This window comes from Aethalodelphis obliquidens, unplaced genomic scaffold (assembly GCF_003676395.1).
Source record: "Aethalodelphis obliquidens isolate GAN/ISIS:26980383/991018 unplaced genomic scaffold, ASM367639v1 scaffold7, whole genome shotgun sequence".
NCBI classification, from domain to species: domain Eukaryota; kingdom Metazoa; phylum Chordata; class Mammalia; order Artiodactyla; family Delphinidae; genus Aethalodelphis; species Aethalodelphis obliquidens.
Window position 1 is genome coordinate 22,724,890 of NW_020837951.1, and position 16,979 is coordinate 22,741,868.

At 38.7% G+C, this 16,979-nt stretch overlaps 1 protein-coding gene across 1 annotated transcript in view; it reads left to right on the forward strand.

Annotated features, from left to right (window-relative positions):
- SVEP1 (sushi, von Willebrand factor type A, EGF and pentraxin domain containing 1) overlaps nucleotides 1-16,979 on the forward strand; it is a 184,891-nt gene that overhangs the window by 130,952 nt on the left and 36,960 nt on the right. Inside the window, exons 33-37 of the mRNA XM_027105235.1 lie at nucleotides 849-1,025; nucleotides 1,250-1,334; nucleotides 2,168-2,359; nucleotides 4,011-4,178; nucleotides 15,758-16,430. Coding sequence (XP_026961036.1) covers nucleotides 849-1,025; nucleotides 1,250-1,334; nucleotides 2,168-2,359; nucleotides 4,011-4,178; nucleotides 15,758-16,430 — 1,295 coding nt within the window. The remainder of the gene's footprint in view (nucleotides 1-848; nucleotides 1,026-1,249; nucleotides 1,335-2,167; nucleotides 2,360-4,010; nucleotides 4,179-15,757; nucleotides 16,431-16,979) is intronic.

Sequence of the window (16,979 nt, forward strand, 5' to 3'; positions counted from 1 at the left end):
TCTTCACCTTCAGTATCTTTCCTCTGCCTCAGGCACACAGAATTGTATCATTGAAAAAACACAGACAATCCTGCCTTACACATCTCTGTGTTTCGTGATAACCCATATATATCTTTCTACATGAGTTATGAGAAAGCAACTACCAGAAAACAATTAGAAATTAAAGAGGAATTCTCAAAATCAATCTTATAATTGGTTTTACTTTTTGCAAGGGTTTCAGTTAAGGTCCTTGGCTTATAAGCCAAAAGGATCTTCAGAAAGATTAAATCAGTATATCTTCCCTTTTTGAGAATTTAAGTATTTATTCACGCCTATTGTTCAGCCCTAAATCTCCCTTTAACTTTTTTCCTTTCCTATAAGTGGTGACTCACCCCAGATCTACACATAGGAGGCTTAGGATCTGTAGGCTGTTTGGAAGGGGCGGCTGGGAACTTCTCCTAAATGCGCTTTGGGACAGCCTTCACATCAGCTTGAGAGAAGGTCCATTGCTCTTAAAAAGTGGGTATGACGTTGGGAGAAGGAAGAAGAGCTGAAGCCCTTATGAGCCATGCCCAGGCACCACCACTACTTCCTCGATAAACAGCTTCCTTTTGGGGCTGATAAATTTCGTTTCTTTTTCTCATACATTGCTGTTTCAAAATACCGTTTTTAAAATGCCTATTAAATGTATGTTCTGGTCTGATCAGCTAGTGTGTCCCTGGACTTCATGCCTTTCCCTTCAAAAGCTTTTTTTTCTCCTCAGGATTTAACTGGTACCTTAACTGTAGTGGAATTCTTTTGCTATGAGACCTTGCGTGGTTGTGTGAAAGCCACCTATTGACCCACAAAAACCGTTTCTCTCTTTCAAGAACCTATAAAATGCAAGGCTCCAGGAAATCCAGAAAATGGCCGCTCCTCCGGGGAGATTTATACTGTGGGTTCTGAAGTTACATTTTCGTGTGATGAAGGGCACCAGCTGATGGGAGTGGCCAAGATAACATGTTTGGAGTCTGGAGAATGGAGTCATCTAATACCATATTGTGAACGTATGTTGAGTAAATTCCCCCATGTTTATGGCGTTTGGCCACTCTAGAAAGTCAAGGTGGAAAAATGCCAAGTGTTACGTTGTCTCAGTATTCTTTGTATTTAAAGCCCAGTATTGGGCTTTTATTTAAACGTGAGCAAAAACCTAGAGCTGCCCTTGAGCTTTTAGAGATTTTTACACACAGTGGCTAAGAAAAGCAATGCCTTTTGGTTTTCCTCCCTTAAGCCGTTTCCTGCGGTGCACCAGCTATCCCGGAGAATGGCGGCATTGACGGATCAGCATTTACCTATGGCAGTAAAGTAATATATAGGTGAGTGTCTAAGATTAACACTACATTGTAGAGTTTGTTGATGACATGCTGGTAGTGATAGAATACTGGAAGAAAAGACGAAGAGTAATCCCAGAGGATGTTTTCAAATTAATATGGAATTAATTGAATGACATGTTTGGGTTTGGATCCAGAGCTCCAGCTTATAGCCAGAAATATTCATTAACTTGCAGGGTCTTCTTCCATGGCATCCTAGGGACTCATTCTAGACAGCACCACTCTCAAACCAAGAATTTTCTGTTTGTCAGACACAGACTCACAGACATAGAAAACAGACTTGTGGTTGCCAAGGGGAAGGCGGGTGGGGGAGGGATGGATTGGGAGTTTGGGATAGTAGATGCAAACTATTATATAGAGAATGGATAAACAACAAGGTCCTACTGTATAGCACAGAGATCTATATTCAATATCCTATGATAAACCATGATGGAAAAGAATAGGAAAAAGGGTATGTATACATATGTATAACTAAATCACTGTGCTGTACAGCAGAAATGGACACAACATTGTAAATCAACTACAATAAAATAAATTCTAAAAAAAAGAATTTTCTGTTTGCAACTTCTAATCCATGACACAAACTGGAGACAAGCCAAACCCTAAATCCGTCCTTCTGTTTATCACCCAGCAGGATCCCTGAGAGCAAGATGCAGAGTATTCAACCTTGAAAAAATTTTTTCAAAGCATTATTTCAGTAGGAAGAAAAAGTGCTCTAACAATATGTGTAAATTCTTGATCTTTTTGGAAGTTTTGGCGCAGATAAACTTATGCAAAATAAGGCATTCTGTTCTGTCATTTTCTTTTATCTTCATCAGGTGTAATAAAGGATATACTCTGGAGGGTGAAAAAGAATCATCCTGTCTTGCTAGCAGTTCTTGGAGTCATTCTCCTCCCTTGTGTGAACTGGTCAAGTGTTCCAGCCCCGAAGACATAAATAATGGGAAATACATTTTGAGTGGGCTTACCTATCTTTCTACTGCATCGTATTCGTGTGACAATGGATACAGGTACAGTCCTAGACACCAGCCAAGCTTCCTACAATGCCCTGTTCCTCATTATTTACTCAGTGGGTTTCACTTGCGTGTGACTGGCCAGCTTGAAATACAAGTTTTTAAATGTAAGATATTCTCAAATGTGTGTACTTCTTGAGGCTCAGCCTATAGTAAATGCCCAGGGAAATATTCCATCTAATTTTGTCTCTGGGACCTCTAATTCAATGTTATAAACATTCAGACATTAAACAGGAAAGCAAAAAATGTTTATGAAGCGTAACACAACACCTAATAAAATGCTTTAGTGATGGATATTTTGGCAAACGAAATACTGCATAGGATGTCGTAAAAATCATGTCAAGATAAGGACCAGGGTCTTTAATACTGTTAAGAGGTTAATTTGATTAATGGGGTGTGTGTGTGTGTTCAAAAAGAAGGGACAATATCTCTGGTGGTCCTGTAGTTAAGACTTCACCTTCCAATGCCACGGGTGCGGGTTCAATCCCTGGTCAAGGAACTAAGGAATTTGTTAATATTGTAACAAATTCAATAAAGATTTAAAAAATGGTCCACATCAAAAAAATCTTAAAAAAAAGGGGGGGGGGGCTTCCCTGGTGGCACAGTGATGAAGAATCCACCTACCAATGCAGGGGACACAGGTTCAAGCCCTAGTCCGGGAAGATCCCACATGGCGCAGGGCAACTAAGCCTGTGCGCCACAACTACTGAGCCTGCGAGCCACAACTACAGAAGCCCACGCACCTAGAGCCCGTGCTCTGCAACAAGAGAAGCCACCGCAATGAGAAGCCCACACACCGCAACGTAGAGTAGCCCCCGCTCGCCGCAGCTAGAGAAAGCCCACATACAGCAACAAAGACCCAACACAGCCAAAAATAAAATAAATAAAAACAAATCAAAACAAAAAGAAGGGACAATAGAGAGTCGGGCTGTGATCAAAAACGAGGCCAACAGGATCTGACATGAAACAGATCAAATGAACAGAAAATGGAGTGAGTTGTACAATCAAAAGCTGATTGGCAAGTGAAGGTGGATAAGGCATGCCGTAGGCCTGCGAGGTTTTTAAATTCAAAGGAAGACCAGAGGTCAGAGTGATGAGCAACACTGTTCAGATGCCCAGGCTAATGGCAAGGGCAGTTCCCTCTGACCTCAGTTACCCTGACTTCCTGGGTGTCTGTCTTCCTTATCGTTGGATCCTAACCAGCATGTTACCCTTTCTCATCCAAGTAATCTGCTAATCACAGCACCACCAATGAGCACATTGAACCATTTTATTTTGCACCCCAGTTATGTTGTTTTAGCCTACTCATAGTTTTAAATGAATCTATAGCCAGCTGAGATTTCCATTTAAAAAAAAAAAAGTGATTGATTGACATTGATTGCCACACGCCATGTGGGATCTTAGTTCCCCAACCAGGGATTGAACCTGTGCCCCCTGCAGTGGAAGCACAGGATCTTAACCACTGGACTGCCAGGGAAGTCCCAGATTTCCCTTGTTTTTATATAAAGCAATAAAATGGGAAGAAACTTTATTTTTATGTATTAAAATTCCTCAAGTGTCCCCTATTCTCTCCTAAGTTCTTCCTTGTTCACCTCCAGAACAGTAAGTAAATAGCCAACAAAAGAGGTGGCACCATTCTTTCCTGTAGCTTGCAGGGCCCTTTGGTCATCGAATGCTCGGCCTCAGGCAGCTGGGATAGAGCGCCACCTACCTGCCATCTCGTCTCCTGTGGAGAGCCACCGGCCATCAAAGATGCCGTCACCACCGGGAGTAACTTCACTTTTGGGAACACTGTCACTTACACTTGCAAAGAAGGGTGAGTAAACCCGATGAAGGAAAGGAATTTTGGGAGAGGATGGGCCCAACCGCAGATGGGCTCCATTGAATACTAAATTAAATTTCCTGGCGGCCAAAGCCAAAGAGAGCTTTATGTTCTTTTCTTACAACAGAAAGGGAGCATATTCCCCTGTGGGAACAATGTTTTCCTGGAATTAGAGTAATTTATCAAATTAGGCCTTGAATAACGGACATTGGGCAATGCAGTGGCAAATATCTCTATACTTTAATTAAAGATGGAAAAAGCATATTTAAATAGGCATTTGTGTATTTATCCTCTGCCAAATCAAACGCAAGACGTAGGTCACAACATAAAGATGCCACATCTGCATGAAAAAAATATTAAAAAGTTCAGATTTTTAAATTTTTAATGATCTCATTTAATTCAGAGATAAAATGTAAAAAAACAGGAACAGATTACAAAGTGCTTTCATACTCGTCTCATTTTATCCTCACAAAAACCGTGTAAGACACAGAGAAAGGAGAGGCTCCCTCTGGGATGGTGATCTGCTTAGGGTCTTAGGCAGGCAGTAAAGAATTGAGGGGTGATTAAATCCCAGATCATCTGACTGGCATTTCATTGCTCATTTTTTTCCGTGCTTCCTCAATAAATGTTTTCACCAGTAATAGTTTATAACTTTCACAGTCCAGATTTACCACAGATGCTTTTCATGCAGTTGGAACGAGTGACAGCAGAGGGGCTGCCATTTTCTGCATTTGTGTCTCAGCTCTATCTTTCACTCACTGTGCAGCCCGGAGAAAATGGTGTAACCTCTCTCTGCTTCTATGAGTCATTAAAGGTTGATACTCCTTATGGATATTGTGAGCAATAAAATGATATACTGCTTGGACTAGACAGAAAATAATAACTCAACAAGCTGTGCCACTACTATGATGTTAGGACAGAAGAGAGGACACAGTTTCATGAAAGTAACGTGAAAGTTGAAGTTGTTTTCACCTAGATAGAAGACCGTTCCACTAATACAGGCCACCAGCAGGTGGCAACCATATTTTCTTGCAAAAAGCTCTTGAGAGTCAAATACTCACGTAAATAACTGACAGAAATCCCGGATCTTAACACCTTCTTAAGTGAGAAAAGAAATCTTGAATATTAAAATGTCAGTGTAAGAATTGGCTTTTTAAAATTTATTTTGTTGAAGTATAGTTGCTTTACAACGTTGTATCAATTTGTGGGAATTAGCTTTTGATGGCCCCATCTCTCCCCTGTGGATTGACTCATTTAAAAATTGCTTCCTAGCGAACTACATAGTACTATTTAAGATTAGTCATTTAAATGTTTGTGAAACCTTATCGATATAAATGTTCCAAATAATAGCTACATATTGATAACTTCTGGGTTTTTTTCTGATTAAGAAGTAATGTATTATCACCATATAAAACTAGAAAATAAACATATTTTTTTAAATTACCCAAAGATAAATGATACTTTACTATATCTCCTACTAGAATTTTGTCTTTGCATATACTTTTAAAGATCATGCTCTTATAAAAATCCCCATTTTTCTTTTTTTCGCTATAAATCATTCACTTATATCATAAGAAGAGTTCTATATCTGCCTAATGCTAAGTCTACGTATCATACAAAAAAGGTTTGTTAAAAGAAGCAATAAAGACAATAATGAAAATCACAACAAATCCCTGCATTCGTAGAGGGTTTTACATTCTTCAAAGGACACTCCTGTGAATTATCTCATGTGCTCCCTTCAACAAAGAGAGGGATTTTGAAGAACATATATTATTCCCACTTTATAGTTAAAACATAAAGGCATTGGGCCACGTTATCGTACAGATCCCTTCTGCTCTAAGCAAATAGACACTCTGGGAGCTTTCTTCTCATTGAAAAGATGGAAACCAAATCTGTCATCTCAGTCATATAGCTGTTAAAGGGTATGAGGCCATTTTTATAAAAGTGCTTTACATGTGCGTGAAGGTACTATATAAATATGGCTTTATTAGTATTTTCTGTGTCATCATTATTGTTATGTAAAGTGATGACATTTTAATAATATAGGGGAAACTATCTTAAGTAGTTAATCAAATTAATGGAAAGTACACATGGTCACAAATCACTACCACTCATGTTTTTTTCCTAAAAGAAAAATATCAATAGCTATTAGAAGATAGTTTCATTTTTCTGAAAGTAACAATTTTGGTGAGAGGAAGAACACTTTGCCCCTTTACATACACTTACTCTTAGAGTGTTAGGAGGGTGGCCAGACCGGAGAGCTCTGTCTTATTCCTTTTTTCTGGACAAATGCCTAATGAAACATTTAAATATACAAAAGAGCACAAAACCAAATTAATCTCTATTTAAAATTACCTGTGTATCCACTGCTGAGATAAAAGTACATGTTAAATTTTTGCCATAGTTATTGTAGATCTATCTTTATAAAAGAAACACAATATTACAAAAATAACTAGAAGCCATTCTCATCACTTTCTCACTCCTCTCAAAGTAAATGTGCATTTTTTTCTGTGTTACATATGTACTCATAAACAAATATGCTGTTGATTTAAATGTTTTAATTTTCATGTACGTTGTTCATACTCTGAGTATCCTTTTGAAGCTTGATTTTCATTTAACGTCGTGTTTTTTGCCTTTGTTGATAAAGGTAAATCAACAGAATTCATTTTAACTGCTGTATTGTGCTTCCTTGTCAGAATGAGCAATCTCTAAGTTACCCATTTCCTTGCTGGTAGAGGGTTAATTGCTTTCCACTTTATTTGATGATACAGCAGTGCTGAAGTAAACATCCTTGCACATCTCCCAGTCCATAGAAGGAAGAATACCTCTGGCCTAAACACCAGAAGTGAGAGTTGTTGGGTCATGAGGCATGCATATTTTTAACTTTATACTAGATAGTCCTTAATATTTATCAATTGTTTCCTTTAGAGTTTGTTTTTTGTATGTGTCAAATTTAAGAAGTTTTTCCTACTCTGAGATCATACTCAGTTTCTTTGCCTTTCTGCTGAACAACTCAAAGATCTTAGAAAATATTTGTTTCTGTCACCCCTCTCATCTTAAATGTCTTATCACTATCTACATTTTACTGCCCTCTTATTTTACTTTCCAAATTAGTCATTTTTTTGATATACTCAATGCTTATTTAGATTTACTAACATTTTTATGAATCTTTCATAAAAAGCATTCATTTTTATGAATTGCTTTTTCCATCCCACTCCTTCCTTTGGGTTTAATGCTTCTGCTTCCTAAAGTACATCCTTTATATCTTTCTTTTGGCAAGAGTCAGTATGTTACACAATCTTTGTCTGAAAATAATAGTATTTTACCCTTGCTCTTGAATTATAGTTTAGCTGGGTATACAAGTCTACATTAATAGTTTGCTTCCATAAACATTTTTGAAAGATATTTCCATTGCCCTATGACTTCTAGTGTTTCTGTTGAGGATTCCATCAGTCTAATTTAGTAGCCCTCAACCAGGGGCAATATTGCCCTCCAGGAACATTTGACAATGTCTGGAGACGTTTTGGTTGTCCCCGTTGAGGGAAGGTGCTATAGGAACAGAGTCTGGGGGTGCTGCTAAAACATCCTACTATGCATAGGACAGACCCCCACAACAAAGAATTGTCTGGTCCAATATGTCAGTAGTGCTGAGGTTGAGAAACTGGTTGAATTGTTGCTCCTTTATAAGTAATGTGTTTTCCCTTTATTTATTTTTTTAATTTGTCTTCGTTGTTTTGGTGTTTCTCTATGGTATGACTAAAGTTGTACTAATTGCCATTCATCTTGTTCAGGGCTCATTGTACTTCTTACATCTGAGAATTTGTATCTTTCACCAATTTTAAAATAAGCTATTTTCACTTTAAATATTCTTCTTAACTTTCACTTTTCTCTATTTCTGTAAGTTTTATTAGATAAATATTGGAGCTTTCATTTCTACTTTACATGTTTATTAACCTGTCACATTTTCCATCTCTTTAAAAACTTGGGTTGCATTTGGATAATTTCCTCACATATATCTTCCAGTTCACTAGTTTTCATTTCTACTATCTGTAATCTGCTTTTGAAATGTGTCCCCTTTTTTTGAATTTTTATTTTCTATATTTTTATTTTTAGAATTTCTCTTTATTTTTCAACTATTTCTTTTTACAGTCTCTTCTTTTTAAATAGGATTTTAAGAGTTTTTGTCCTTAATTATTTGAACATATTTATTTCATTTTTTGTTTTAGATTTTAGACCACTTTTTCTATCATCTCAATTTATTGGTGCCCTCATCTTGCTGTTTGTTCTGCCTACTGACCCATTCATGATGGAAAGCGTGCATGTGTGTTTTGTAATTTCAGATTCTGTCCTTATAGCGTTTGGGACTTGTTTGATCTGTGACAGTTCTTTAATGGTCTGAGTATAAGGATTATTTTTTCTTCTAGGTGCCCCAGGAGTATCACCATCCAAAAACCTAATTTTACATTTATTTATCAATTCAAAGTCTTTCCATACAAAATGAGTGGTATAAACCCTACCCTCAAGTCCACATGACATGCAGTCCTGGGTTCTGCTACCTTAGCCAGGACTTTGTTTTTCCAGCCAGATTCCCAGCAAATACAGAGATCTCACTTGTCATCTCACTAGGCCTCTAGGTGGAATTTTTCTGGTGAATATCCTTTCAGTGTATGTCCTTCTAGGACATAGATTCTTGCCAGAGACTCAGCTATTACTCTCTATTTCCCCTTTCCTGTCCAATCCAAGGGCAGCCATAGCATTCATTCACAGGCTTACTTTTCGTTTTTAATTTCTTCTTCATTTCTGGCACATGGAGATTTCCTTTCTGGTCAGCTAAGCTATGCATTTAAAATAATTTCTGTTGTATTTCATCAAGTGTTATATAGGGAGGGTGTTCAGACAATATTATAGCCAGAACTAGAAGTCAGAGCTTGTCCTCTCTCTCTTCACTCCATTTCTATCTCTCCCCACCAAGGGATTGATTAGCATAGGTCAACATGCATTAATGTCTGTTCTATTCCAGGATGGAATCACTGTGTTCATGTCATGGCTTTTGTGTAATGGCTTTGGCATCCTGCTGTCTCCTTCCACTTCCTAAGATGCTGTTGGCCTGAGAAGAATGTTAGGGCCTATTTCCCTCCCTAGCCCTTTCAATTCCCTCTTCTCCCTTGGGGCTGCCTAACACAGACCACTGACCTACACACCATTTAAGCTACCCACTCCTGTTTATTGGGTGCACATACACACATTCTTGTTTTGGTCTCAGTATTTTTGTCTTCTCTTATTGGTGGTGTGCTTTGCATGGGCCTTTCCTTGGGTTAAGAAAAGAAGACACTCTCTCAAGATTAGGATAGAAGAGTAGAGACTTTAGGAGACTGGAGTAGTAAGATGAATGCCAGAGAAGAAAAGGAATAAGTCTGATTTCTGTCTCCTGTCCTGAAATTGGCCTTCCAAATTCACCTTTTTTCAAAACATTACACTGGTTTTCAGCTTTTTGCCTCAATTAATAAAATGTTCACTTGTTTCCCGTTTTCCTTTTCATCCTCATGTATACTCTCTTGGTGAGAAACTCAGTAGGAAGGAAGGGTCATTGACATCCGAACATCCTGACAGAATGTTTCCCTTTTGAGTCTTTTCAAATATAGACTGTTAAATGCAATTAGTGAATATACTATGATAACATTTTTGTAATCTTTTTCAATTGAAAACAGAACTAATTACTGATACAGATTTATACTTTCTATTGCTCTTATTAAATTGCAGCCCTTTAAAGATCTAGTATGCTGCTCTTTTAAGACTCTTTTAAGGTTCTTTTTCGCAGAAGAGAAGAGCTAATAACCCACTGGGGAGCCTTCTCACAAAGCTTCCCAGGCCCATGCCTCTTAGTAGGCGTTCACTCCGTGAATCAAATCACTGAAAATTGCACCTGGAGATTACTCTGCCCATTTCCAAAGGATTTTTGTTATCATTCCAGAAGTATGATAATGTATTACAGCCAGTGTATCCTAAAATGTGTCATTCTATGACATCACTGTAATATCGATGGGACAATTTTCCTTGGAATTATGGAGGAAAACAACTTGTTTTATAATACATATGGCCTGATTTTTTTTTTCTTTTTTTTTTTTTTTTGCGGTACGCGGGCCTCTCACTGTTGTGGCCTCTCCCGTTGCGGAGCACAGGCTCCGGACGCGCAGGCTCAGCGGCCATGGCTCACGGGTCTAGCCGCTCCGCGGCATGTGGGATCTTCCCGGACCGGGGCACGAACCCGTGTCCCCTGCATCGGCAGGCAGACTCCCAACCACTGCACCACCAGGGAAGCCCCATATGGCCTGATTTTTAATAACAGACTGCAAGGGTGTCCCCAATGTCTCTTGAATGAGAATACAAAAGGTCACACAGAGTAAAATTAAATATTTCAATGTTTTAGATTTGTACCAATTCCACTTTTTCCTGTTTTAGTAGCCAACGTATATAGGATGTATCTTATCATCTGTACAAAACTTTATCATTTTAAGTGATTCTTTTACATAAGCAGGTGGAATATGTCTTCCAGAAATCTTAACAGTCATTTAGATTTCTAACATAATGAAATGGTGTGGCTGTTTGATCAGAGACCAGTTATAGTTCTATCTAGGCAATAACTACAAATTAATTCCTCTTTTTTTTTGCCATTCAGAGAATATATCCTTCTTTAGCATCTTAAAAGACTAACTGATATATATGTTTCAGGAGACAGTTATTTTTGATAAGCCTCTGTCCCCATCTTCACTGAATATGCTGTCTAGTCTAAAGCACTGGCTTTATTTATTTATTTTTGAAGCCACTCAGTGTAAATTCCTCTGCTCCTCTGAAATGCCAGCCATTCAAGTATTGATAGCTTGGCCCCAAGATTCTACAAATGGATCATTAGAGCTAATTGAGAGGTTTCAGTAAGGGATCCCAGCCCCTTCATAACATTTCCATGACTAAAAAATGATCCTACATTCTGGTTAAGATGCCAAGCTTGCAGCTTTGGAAGTGAAGGTGTAGGGAGACAGACATTTAGACAGACGTTTCAGCCAGCTCAACCTCAAATCTGCCTTTCTCTTTCTCATCAATGGACATGATTCCAAGTCTGTTCACTCTCAGAGTCACTCTCCTCTGAGCCTATTCCAATAGGTCTATAGCCCTTTTTGAATTGTGATACCCAGAGCTGAATGTGCAAATTAGAATGTAACTGCAAGAGAGAGAAAAACACCAAGCCTAGGGACTGACACGTGGTACTTAAAACATGACAATTTATTTCATTTCTCTTCTTCTCTTTCCGGATAAATGAGTTTCTAAAGATGCAGTAACCCTTTTAAGGATGTCACCATTGACTCATTCAACTCATTCAAGGAAACTAAAGTCTTTCACATTGGCTGCCACTAAGCCAGGTTTCCCTTTGTGCAGTTTTTCTTTATTATCTATATACAGGACCTCCCATTTTATCTTTGTTAAATATTACCTAGTAAGATTAGAAACATTGAACTGCCCTGTTAAAACCCTTATCCTTCACCCTACAGTTATGTGTTGCTTACAAACTGATGGGCTAAGGACAGAGTTTTGTGACATTAGAAGATATGAAACGCCCAACTAGCTTACTTCTATTAACCAATAATACTCTTTGGGTCATCCAGTTAATAAACCACTTAAATATCTTTCTGTTCTAGCAGCATTTCTTCTGCTAAAATCTTATGAGAATCCTTGTCAAAGGAACTGTCAAAAACCATTTCCAGTTAATCTGTGCCTGCCACTCCTTCACCCATTAACCATCACAACTGTCAAAAACACACAAGATCCTAGTGACCACTGCTTCCTTTTCATAGGCCATTCCTAACTACTTATAAGTCCCCACAAGCCCCCAGCTATGTCACACTCCCATTTCTTTGCTCCTGTTACTTTTCTTCCTTTCCTGCTTCTTTCACGACTCCCCTCAAAAGCTATTTCATCTGGGACACAAAGTACATGCACTGCCATTGCCTTAGTACACTAGGGAAGGGATTCTTGCACACAGCATGGCCTAATTGCCTAATGAAGAACTAAATGTTGATTGAGAATCATAAAGAAAAGTCAAGTTCTTAAGTCAGAGAAAGGGATGGTGTCAATTCTAAGAAAGTATGGATAGTATTGAAAATGCAGTCTTTAAATTCATTTATTCAAAATACATGTATTTAGTGGTAATCTTCCATTATATTACAGAAGAGCTTTTTGCTGTGATTTTCCGTTAGGGAAGAGTCATTGGTGGAGATTGTCCAGCAGATCAGGGGTCAGAGGCCTAACGAAGTGCTGCCAGATTACAAGACTCTGTTCTTGCGTCCTCAAGAGGCTTTGAGGAATAAGGAAGGTTCTGGAGGCAGAGGCTTCTGCCTCAAAGCAGTCAGTCCCATTACCTAAAGGAAGCACTCTATAGATGGCACAATGGATCCTAATAAATCAGGGATGTCTCAGGTGATGTCTATAAACTTCAGCCAATGAAATACGGTAGCAACACCAAAGGACCCCATGAAAATAATGATGCATGGTTCAAAGTGTGCAAAGGATGTAAATTGTGCTATAAAAATATAAAACATCAAGAGCCTCTATAGGAAGCATCCTAAATGCCCATCGACAGACGAGTGGATAAAGAAGATATGGTACATATATGCAATGGAATATTACTCGGCCATAAAAAGGAACGAAACTGAGTTATTTGCAGTGAGGTGGATGGACCTAGAATCTGTCATACAGAGTGAAGTAAGTCAGAAAGGGAAAAACAAATATCGTATATTAACGCATATATGTGGAATCTAGAAAAATGGTACAGATGAACCGGTTTGCAAGGCAGAAATAGAGACACAGATGTAGAGAACAAACGTATGGACACCAAGGGGAGAAAGCTGGCGGGGGGGGGGGGATGAATTGGGGATTGGGATTGACATATATACACTAATATGTATAAAATAGATAACTCATAAAAACCCGCTGTATAAAAAAAAGATTAAACCAAGGATGTGAAAAATCTGTACACTGAAACTACAAAACATTGATAAAATAAATTGAAGGGGACCCAGAAAAAAGAGCCTCTGTAAATGGAGCACATTCTACACAGGAATAGCAGAGTCTAGGCACTCAGACCTAGGGCAATGTATTTTTAATAATACATTATTATTTTTAATAGTAAAATTATGCTTGTAACATACTGTCTTTGTATATCTTCCTGGATCCTTTAAGACAGAAGCCATCCAAAAATTTATTATATATTCTTATACAAAGAACTGAGCTTTTCCACAACAATGAACTGCAGCAGACCCTAACTGGAGACTGTGCTCAGCTATTGGGGAAGGCTATGAGTATTCGCTTTGAGACCACTTCTATCCATAGCACGTTATATGACTGTAGATAGGGTAGGAACACATATCTCTGATGATGCTCTATCATTTTTTCCTTGATCTTTCTGTTTCCTATGGATTTCCTAAATCTTGCCAGAGTGGGTGAAGGAATTCTAATCTCTCTATAAGAGCCAATTCCTTATAAAACGAAAAGGGACCTCAGTAGAAATTTTTGCTAGCTAATGACTTAAGAATCTTTGCTGAAGGGCAGGTCAGATAAGTTGTACTAATGACACTTCCATACAGTTTCCACAGAACACCCACCGATTGCAATCTAACCGACCTCATTTTAAAAAGAGAGGACATTGCAGCACTATTTACAATAGCCAGAACATGGAAGCAGCTTAAGTGTCCATTGACAGATGAACGGATAAAGAAGATGTGGCACATATATACAATGGAATATTACTTAGCCACGAAAGAAACAAAATTGAGTTATTTGTAATGAGGTGGATGGACCTAGAGTCTGTCATACAGAGTGAAGTAAGTCAGAAAAAAAAAAAAATACCGTATGCTAACACATATATATGGAATCTAAAAAAAAAAATGGTTCTGATGAACCTAGGGGCAGGACAGGAATAAAGATGCAGACGTAGAGAATGGACTTGAGGACACGGTGGGGGAAGAGTAAGCTGGGACGAAGTGAGAGTAGCATTGACATGTATACACTACCAAATGTAAGATAGATAGTGGGAAGCAGTTGCATGGCACAGGGAGATCAGCTCAGTGTTTTGTGACCACCTAGATGGGTGGGATAGGGAGGGTAGGAGGGAGACGCAAGAGGGAGTGGATATGGGGATATATGTATACATATAGCTGATTCACTTTGTCGTATAGCAGAAACTAACACACCATTGTAAAGCAATTATACTCCAATAAAGATGTTAAAAATAAATACATACATACATACATACAAAGGGAGAGTCATCTCCTAAAAAAAAAAAAAAGGAAGAGAGATAGAGCAACATCATGGGAAAGATAGAAGGGTTGGAATCCAGTAAACCAAATTCCGATCCTACCTCTGCTGCTTGCACCCGTGTGACTCTCAGCAGATTTCCTAACCATTCACTCATCTGCAAATTGAAGAAATTAATATTTCTAAACAGGGATCAGTTGGTACCAAATTATTTTAGTCCCCTTACGCTTCATTATTAAGACGACGGACTGATCAGATGTTAGACAGTCCTTTCAAACTCCCTGTCCTCTTTCTCTTCAGTACAAAAGTGAGAATGAAAATCAGAATGACTCAAATGTAATTATTCTAATACTGCGTATCCTAATGTTTTGTTCTGCTTCATTGAGAGAGCACTTGAGCATAATTAAGATTTTTATAAGTCATCAATCTATCATCATATATCGGGAAATACCTGTGCATAAACAAAGCAAAATTTATTTGTGCTGGTTGAATAGCAGAGCCGTATGCAGACACAGCTTTTAATGCTAACCACATGGTTAAGGGTTTAGGAAACAATGGAGACTGAAATTATAATCCCTCCTTTAAAGTTCATTGATTATAAGCAAGTGGATACCTAGGACTTATATGCAGGCTACCTGTGGTTCATCAGAGCTTTTGTTTCAAAGACCAGTGATCAAATTAAGCAACGGAAATCATCTATAGCTAGATGAAGTTCCAACTTTGAATTGAGTCAGACAGGACCGTAGCTTAGTCCTCATTTTTATTTTTAAAGAAATGTGTAACAATTTTTAGAGTTTTTTTTTTAACATCTTTATTGGAGTATAATTGCTTTACAATGGTGTGTTAGTTTCTGCATTATAACAAAGTGAATCAGCTATACATATACATATATCCCCATATCCCCTCCCTCTTGCGTCTCCCTCCCACCCTCCCTATCCCACCCCTCTAGGTGGTCACAAAGCACCGAGCTGATCTCCCTGTGCTATGCGGCTGCTTCCCACTAGCTGTCTATTTTACATTTGGTAGTATAAATAGCAAAATCCATTTCCCTTTCTGAACAAGCCCTAGTATTAATAACAAGATGTATATCTTAAATGAAGGTCATTTGATCAATAAGCTCAAATTCAAATAGTAAATATTGTTTTAAAGGATAAAGAAGTAAAGTTATTGGTGGAAAGATTTAAAAAATAAAAGCAGAATAAGAAGATGCAAACACCTTTTCTCAAATAATGTGCTTAGTTACTGTTCCTTTCTCCCTAATCTCATAGCTACACCCTTGCCGGTCCTGACACCATTGAGTGCCTGGCCAATGGCAAGTGGAGCAGAAGTGACCAGCAGTGTCTGGCTGTCTCCTGTGATGAGCCCCCCAGTGTGGAACATGCCTCTCCAGAGACTGCCCATCGGTTATTTGGAGACATTGCATTCTACTATTGTTCAGATGGTTACAGCCTGGCAGACAACTCCCAGCTCCTCTGCAATGCCCAGGGCAAGTGGGTTCCCCCAGAAGGTCAGGCCGTGCCCCGTTGTATAGCTCATTTTTGTGAAAAACCCCCTGCTGTTTCCTACAGCATCTTGGAATCTGTGAGCAAAGCAAAATTTGCCGCAGGCTCAGTTGTGAGCTTCAAATGCACGGAGGGTTTCGTACTGAACACCTCAGCAAAGATTGAATGTCTGAGAGGTGGGCAGTGGAACCCTTCCCCCATGTCCATCCAGTGCATCCCCGTGCGCTGCGGAGAGCCGCCCCGCATCATGAACGGCTATGCGATTGGATCCAACTACAGTTTTGGAGCCGTGGTGGCTTATAGCTGCAACAGGGGCTTCTACATCAAAGGGGAGAAGAAGAGCGCCTGCGAAGCCACAGGACAGTGGAGTAGCCCCATACCCACATGCCACCCTGTATCTTGCAATGAACCACCAAAGGTTGAGAATGGCTTTCTGGAGGTAAGAGACTGATTCACAAGTGTCCATGGCTTTCATCGTTTACAGGGCCAGCCCATTGTAGCTTATTCAGAAGCAGGGACATGAATAGACTAATAGGTGAATAACAGAAGCTGCTAAATCTATTGGTGGTAAATATTGGAGAGAATTTGATAGAGGTCATGAATCCTTTTAATCTGTAGCTTTCTACCTCCTACTAGCATATAGGCACTTGAAACATTTTAAGGCAATATTTTAGCCCAGCTATGACGTTAGAATAAAATAGTTTTAAGAGATACTATTTTGATTTATAAAAAGTTACTCCAAGATGGATGTATTGTTTATTTTTATAGAAATCAAGGTCTAAATGGAACCTAGAGAAGTCTGTTACCATTTCTTATTTTTAGACAAAAGATGGGGGTAAACCATCCATTCACCGTAAGGTGGTTTTTGCAGTTTTCTTTTAGGGAACCTAAAGGTAATTTCATCAGGACAAAGGGTTTTGTCAGATCCACGCATATCCTCCTTTCTCGTTACTATGTGTCTTCTCATTAAATCTATCAAGAAAACAGG